General features: G+C 63.6%; 1 protein-coding gene across 1 annotated transcript; it reads left to right on the top strand.

Moving 5' to 3' along the window:
- The first annotated feature begins 417 nt into the window (after positions 1–417).
- On the top strand, positions 418–7085 carry VSIG8 (V-set and immunoglobulin domain containing 8). Its single transcript, XM_035009493.1, has 7 exons — positions 418–466; positions 3683–3858; positions 4283–4484; positions 4573–4794; positions 5375–5494; positions 5798–5996; positions 6809–7085. Exons 1-7 carry the CDS (start codon positions 418–420, stop codon positions 7083–7085), a joined length of 1245 nt encoding a protein of 414 aa, XP_034865384.1.
- Positions 7086–7127: the final 42 nt, after the last annotated feature.

The following is a 7127-nucleotide window of genomic DNA, read 5'->3' as shown; positions in this document are numbered from 1 at the left end:
GAGTGGTGATGAGAGGAGCCCTGTGGACGCTGTGAAGTGGGGCGACTGTTGTTATTCCGAGGATGGGGCCAGGAGGAAGTGGAAGTTTAACAGGTGCCTAATTACAAGTCCCATTGGCCGCCCTGCGCCACTCTCAGGATCGGGGAGAGCTTGGGTGAGGGCCGGGTAATGCCTGGGTAGGCCACTCTGTCACCCTGATAATTAGGGTTCCTTGGGCTCCTCCCCAAGGCGGGGACCAGGCCCCCTCCCTCCTATAGAAATAACTCCGGTTGCGGCTGGGCACTCATTGCACCTTCCTGCCACCCCGGGCAGTGTCTAGGCCCTCAGTCCTCCCTCCCTCCACCTGTCCCCACACGCCCACCACCACCGGCCCCCAGGATACCCAGCCCAGGCGGAGGAGACGCCAAGCCTAGAGACATGGGAGTTCGAGGAGCATTCCACCTTCTACTCGTGTGCCTGAGCCCAGGTATGGGGCCGGGCATCCAGCAGGGATGCCCACACGATGCCGGACGGGCAGGGAAGGGGCAGCAAGGGGCCCGCAGACGAGCCTCGGAGGTGGTCGGAGGTGCCCGCTGCGACCCCACTTTGGATATCGCCAAGGGGCCTCTCCCCAGGAGATCCTGTGCCTGAAGGTTTGGGGCACGTGTCTACGGGGCAGGAGTCCCTGATGGATCTTTGCTGTGTCTGTGAGCCGTGTGGGCTCAAACATGCATGCACAAGGTGTGCATGGGAGTCCAGGCCTGCCTGAGAACTGGGGGGGCCTGGGGGCGGGCCGGGGTGTCAGGTGAGCAGCAAAGCTGGAGGCGCTGAGGAGGAGCCAGGAAAGACCCCTTCTCCTCAGTGTGTACTATTCCTGGAGGAGGGGCCCACCCCGGCCCCCAGGCTCGAGCCAAGGGCAGGGAGGGCTTGCCGCGAGAAGGCAGAGCCTCGGCGTAGTCTGCGTGGGTGAAGCAGGGACGTCTGCTCCGGGCCCCTGAGCTCTGAGAGCTCCTGGGTAGAGCCACACCCCCAGGATGAGGCGGCGGGGGGAGGGACGGCGCCTCCCAGGGCCCCCTCGCCCCACCGGGGCGCACCCTGAGAGCAGGGCTCAGGAGCAGATGCCGTGGCTGCCTGCCAGGCTGGGGCAAGTCCCGGCAAGGGCCATTCTGTGTGGGCCTCGCTGGAAAAGGCTCTGAGACCCTCGTGGGGTCTGGATTCGGCACGAGGGGGTTTGTGGGAGGAACTCGGGGAGGGGGGAGCGTTTTCAGCCTTTGTTCATGCACATGCGCGCACGTGTGCGTGCGTGTGTGTGTGGTGTGTGGTGTGGGGTGTGGAGTGGGTGTGGGAGGGCAGACCCGGCCCCCCGTGTATCCAGGCTCCAATGCCCTCATAAGGGCTGCTTTTCTCTCCTCCCTCACATCCAGGCAGAGGGTTAGGCGCTGGGGAAGCAGCTTGACAATTCACGAAGGATTTACAAGCTGAGAGTAGATACCCCCAGAGGGAGTGCAGCCCTGGGGCTTTCGTGAGGGGCCATGTATCGCCCCTGCCCCTGTCCTCCCTCCCTCTCTCCAGGGCGTCCTGACCAGCTCGCTCTCCCACCCTGGCTTTCTTCCCTCTCTCCAGCCTCTCTCTTCTCTCCCATTCCCTGGAATACTTCCTTAGTGCCACAGCAAGAGGGACCAAGGTGAGACAGCAGGAACAACATCCTCAGGGGAGCGTGAAGGGGTGTGGAAAGGCTGGAGCCCTGGGGGGAGGTTGAGAGGCTAGGTGAGGCCCCCTGGCCTGGGACCACGGAGGACATAGCCTCATGCAGTGTGGTTCAGCCTGTCCCTCTTTCCCAGTCCCCTTCTCTGCATCCTTGCCCTCCTGCCCACTAGCCCCCTGGGCATGGGGACAGGCCTCAGGGTTGTGGGTTGCTCCCAGCAGTCCTTCCTTGGGGGGAGCCTCTGCTCTCCACTGGGTTCTGGCTCCTACCTGGCGTGCCTCCAGCTGCCCCGGGATCTGGCAGTCAGCATCAGGATCCTTATCTCAGGAGAGCTGGCGTTCTCTTGGCCTGCGGCTGGAGGAGGCGGCCCCGGATCCCGTTAGTGCCCCAGTGGCCAGCCTACCTGCTCTGGGTCCCCCTGCAGCCCAGGGGGTTAGGGCTGCTCCCTACCAGGGGTCCGAGGGGCAATTTCAGGGATCCCTGAGGGGTTGGGGGTGTTGAAAGGGCCCCTCTGGCTCTTTAGAACCAAACTAAGCTTCTGCAGGTGTGTCGCGTCTTGAACGAATGCAGTCGGGGGACTCTAGGAGTGTGCAGTGGGCGCGTCTTCTGGATTAATATGTACTGGTGTTTGTGTGCAGATGTGGGTCCGTCTGGACCTGCCAGTGTCTGGGTGGGTAGGACGGTGGGACTGCATAGGCCTACGTCTGCATTTTGAAGGTCTGCAAAAGTGTGTCAATGTGTGAGCACACGTCACTGCATGTGTGACACTCTCTCTAACAAGAATGGGGGCCCCAGAGAGATCGAGAGGCGGGCGGAGCAGAATGAGTGGCTGAGACCTGGGCTGGGACTCCAAAGGATTTGCTGGCTGTCATGAATGCAGGAGGAGATGAGCCAGGCTGGGCCAGGGTCCAGGGCTGCAGGAGTCTGGGAGCTGGAGCCTGCCTGCCCTGCTTGCTAAGGTTGGGGCCCCCGGCACACCACCAACCTCCCCCCCCCCCCCCCCGCTTCGTCTTCCTCTCTGGGTCCAACCGGTTGGGGCTAGTGCTTGCCTGGGGCCTCAGGGTAGGGAGGGCAAGGAGCTCAGGCCTGAGCTTCCGGATCCTGGCTCCTCACCGGGCTGACTCAGTAGAGCGAGGGCTGTTAGGAGCGGGAGGGGCCCCAAGTGGAGCGAGCATGAGGGGGCAGCTACCCTGGAGCCACACAACTGTGCGGGGAAGGACGCAAGCCACAATGCCATGGCGTCACGCGAGGCTCAGACTGCTAGAGACGCAGGCGGCCGTATTCCCAGGCACACAGCACCGCTCACCGCCGGACAAACGCAGCCAGGCTCCTGGTCACAGCTGCCCCCTGCCACCACAGGCTCAGATGGCCACCCAGAGCACTTACACAGCCAGGCACACGCGGTCACACCCATGCACTGTCATACCAGACGCACAGGCACGTCCAGCCTCTTGCTCCTTGGGCCGGAAAGGGACCCTGGAGGCCGTGGTGTCCGCCCTCCTGTCTCCAGACAGAGGCGCCTTTGAACGAGCCAGGCTTCTCCATCAGAGCACTTAACAACTCTGGCGGCTTCACGTGCTTACACACACACACACACACACACACACACACGTCATGTAAGTACGTACGATACCCTACCTGGTTCTAGGCATGAATATCCCTACATACGCCGACGCAGCCGCAAGTCCTCATAAGCACCCTACGTGCACCTGTGTGCGTGCACAGTCTTGCACAACCACGCACACACACACGCACACGTAACAGCCGTATACACACAAACAATACTCCGAAGCAGTCCCACAGTTACAGGATACGGACCCGCGTACACGCGCGTGCACAGACCTCACAGACCAATCCCCGCATTCTCACACGCACGCACACGCGCTGAAGGCAGCCACCGCTTCCTAGGGAACTCCACCGAGAAGTGGAGAGAGGGGCTGAAGCCAACCCCCGCCCCCGGTCTTCTCCCCCACCCCATCTGCCCTGCCCCTCCCCTAGCGCTGCTGTCTGCTGTGCGGATCAACGGGGATGGCCAGGAGGTCCTGTACCTGGCAGAAGGTGACAGTGTGAGACTGGGCTGCCCCTACATCCTGGACCCCGAGGACTATGGTCCCAATGGGCTGGACATCGAGTGGATGCAGCTCAATTCAGACCCCTCACACCGGGAGAATGTGGTGAGTGTCGGGCTTAGGGTTCCCCTTACCGAACGCTTCACAGTGTCTACCTGCAGGGCAGCCAACACCCTGAGGGGAAAACGAGGGCAGATAAGCAAATGAAGACCTGGAACTTACCCCATGGGCTCTCTGGGGATGGGGGCAACAGGGATGAGGGCTCTGCAATCACAGATCACAGTCCGCCTTCTCCCACCTGCTCCAGAGGGCACGGGAGGCCTCAGGGCAGTCCCAGCCTGAGCGTACACTTTCCAAAGCGCCTCATCTCATCAGCTCTCACACACTCACTCCCAGGTTAATGGGTCTGGTGGCATCATGACCATCAGTAGAGTCTCCGAGAAGTTCAGTGAGGTGCCCGAGGCAGCCGCGCCATGGGGGGCTCCTTGGCTCTGCCTGTTTCACCATCTCCGTGTTCTCTTCTTCACAGTTCCTTAGTTACCAGGACAAGAGGATCAACCATGGCAACCTCCCCCATCTGCAGCAGAGGGTCCGCTTTGCAGCCTCGGACCCCAGCCAGTACGATGCCTCCATCAACCTCATGAACCTGCAGGTATCGGACACAGCCACTTACGAGTGTCGGGTGAAGAAGACCACCATGGCCAGCCGGAAGGTCATTGTCACCGTCCAAGGTACAGCTGGACGCCTCCGGGTGCCCCTTCCCCAGACTTCGGAGCCTCTTAACTGGGCCCTGGCTCACACCTGCCCCATTCTCTGCAGCACGGCCCGCGGTGCCCATGTGCTGGTCTGAGGGCCACATGACCCACGGCAATGACGTGGTGCTGAAGTGCTTTGCCAACGGGGGCACCCCGCCGCTCTCCTACAAGTGGGCCAAGATCAGCGGGCACACCCACCCCTACCGCGCCGGCTCCTACCACTCACAGCACAGCTTCCACTCCGAGCTCTCTTACCAGGAGTCCTTCCACAGCTCCATGAACCAAGGTGGGACTGGGCGAGCAGCGGGCCCCGGGGTGCAGAGAGCAGGGTCTGGGACAGATAGGTAAGAGCTAGGCTCAGGTCCTGGCTGCATCACTGGCTGGCTGCAAGCCTCGGGCAAGCGGCTGCACGTCGCTCTGCCTTGGCTTCATCTCACATGGAGAAGGAATAATGACGTCTACCTTCCAGGGCCATGTGAGGAGGAAATGGGGGGGAGACAGGGAGAAGCTGTGCAGGACTCACAACCAGACAGTATCAGGGCTGGAGGGGCCTTTAGAATTCCTCTGGTCTAACCTTGTCCTCACTGTTCAAAGAAGGACACCAAGGCCCAGAGAGGGGACACGTTTCCCTGAGATCACAGGGTGAATGAATGGTGTCTCTGTTCTGTTGCTGGGAGAGGGGCCTGCCTTGCCTCTGAGTGCTGGGAAAGCGACTTACCTGGAGCGTGGGGTGGGCCTGTGTGTGTGTGTGTGTGTGTGCACCTTCCCTCCTTCAGACCCTCCGGCAGTGGCCTGGGCTGGGGAGGTGCTCTCACACACCAGGCCCCTGGCCTTCGCTCCAGCCCCCGGCGTTCCTTCAGTTTCAGGTCTGAACAATGGTGACCTGCTGCTGAAGGGCATCTCCCGCCAGGATGATGGGCTCTATCAGTGCACAGTGGCCAACCACGTGGGCTACAGTGTGTGTGTGGTGGAGGTGAAGGTCTCAGGTGGGTGCAGTGACGGTGGCCCTGGGGGCCCTGGGACCGGGAGGGCGGGGCTGGCGGCAGCTGGGCTGTGTTTGGAGACCCCCCTCCCCGCTGCCATCAGTGTGTAAGGCTCTGCTGGGGGCGGCTGGGAACCCCTGGGAGAAATACGCACTTTGAGGGGTAACTGGCATCTCCCCATCCTTCCTCACTGGGTGTCCCAGGGCCCTGAGATCCCCCGGGGGATCCTTGCTCTCTTTCCCAGAGGACGCGCCCTGGCACCTCCTGGTGAGCCAGGCACCTGACTGTCTTTACTTCTCTCCACAGACTCCCGGCGCATAGGCATGATCATAGGCGCAGTGCTGGGCTCTCTGCTCATGCTGGGCTGTCTGATGGTGGGCATCTGGGGGCTCATCTGCTGCTGCTGCGGGGGCTCCGGGGCCGGCGGCGCCCACGGTGCCTTCAGCTACAGCAACCGCGGCGGGGTCGGCGGAGGGGCCTGCTGCGACTTGGCTAGTGAGATCAGGTAAAACCTGATGCATGCTGCATGCTGCCGAGCGGCAGGGGACCGGCGCCCTGCCCCTCCTCACCCCTGCCTGCCACCGGCCGGCCGGGATCCCCACCCCCACCCTGCCTGCCATCGCCAGGAGTGCTGGGACAGCAGCATGTCGACCTGCCACTCGTCGTGGCTCCTCTCTCCCCCTCCCGCGCCGGTCTTCACCTCTACCCCCCTGCCCTCCGTTTCCCTCCTGTCTGTGCACCTCTCTGTCCATCTTGTCTAGACTGTAAGCTCCTGGAGGGCAGGGTCTGCATTTTTGCACGTTCCCCCTATTTCGCGCCGGTGACAATTCTGGACATGCTTATTTAAGAAGAGTCAATAGTAAGAATAGTGCCAATAACTTCTATTAGAAACCAACTAGCAATAAAAGTAGAACGAGACTAGTCGTGCTAATGGCTGCAGTACCCTGGGGATGGACGAAGAGACGGAGCAGGACGTTGAGGGGCAGAGGCGCGGAGAAGAGAAAGCGAGAGGGCCAGGCTGGTGTTAGCTAAGGAGAGAGGGACAGGTAAGGCAGCTCCTCTGGGTCCCCGCGAAGGCGGGCGGCCGTGCGCACGTCGGACGGGCACGGAGGGCTCCTGAGCGGGGGCCGCGGCGGGGCCGCCGGCCAGGAGGAGGCCGAGGCGTGCAGGCGAGGCCGAGGGAGAGGCGAGGCGGGGCGGGGCGCAGGCGGAGGGAGGCGCGGGGCCGAGAGGCCGCCGCCTTCCCCGCCCCCGCCGGGCCGTGCCCACGCCGCGCCCGGAGGAGCCCGCTCACCCGCCCGCCTGTTGTTTCCACAGAGAGGACAGCGAGGCGCCCGCGGGCAAGGCCGGCGGGCGCGGCCGCAGCGTCGCCCACCTGCTGGGGTACCCGGCGCAGACCGCCAGCCGCTCCCTGCGCCGCAAGCCCGCGCCCCCGCCCTGCGGCGGCCCCGAGGACGTGGCCCTGGCGCCCTGCGCCGCCGCCGCCGCCGCCTGCGAAGCGGGCCCCTCCCCGGTCTACGTCAAGGTCAAGAGCGCCGAGCCCGCCGACTGCGCCGCGGGCCCGCGGCAGCGCACCGACGGCCTCCTGGTGTGAGCGCGCCGAGGGGTCGCCCGCCCGCCGCGCCCGCCGCGCCCG

This window comes from Mirounga leonina, unplaced genomic scaffold (assembly GCF_011800145.1).
Source record: "Mirounga leonina isolate KUSES-001 unplaced genomic scaffold, KU_Mleo_1.0 Mir_154, whole genome shotgun sequence".
Lineage (NCBI taxonomy): Eukaryota > Metazoa > Chordata > Mammalia > Carnivora > Phocidae > Mirounga > Mirounga leonina.
The sequence above is the reverse complement of the archived record's forward strand: the minus strand, read 5'-3'. Positions and strand labels throughout refer to the sequence as shown.

What these genes read in the sequence shown, in the direction of transcription:
- VSIG8 (XM_035009493.1), top strand. Translation starts at nt 418, where the DNA reads ATGGGAGTTCGAGGAGCATTCCACCTTCTACTCGTGTGCCTGAGCCCA. An exon ending in GGTCATTGTCACCGTCCAAG is followed by an intron (nt 4,485 to 4,572) that starts GTACAGCTGGAC and finishes CATTCTCTGCAG; the next exon opens with CACGGCCCGCGGTGCCCATG. An exon ending in CCACAGCTCCATGAACCAAG is followed by an intron (nt 4,795 to 5,374) that starts GTGGGACTGGGC and finishes CTTCAGTTTCAG; the next exon opens with GTCTGAACAATGGTGACCTG.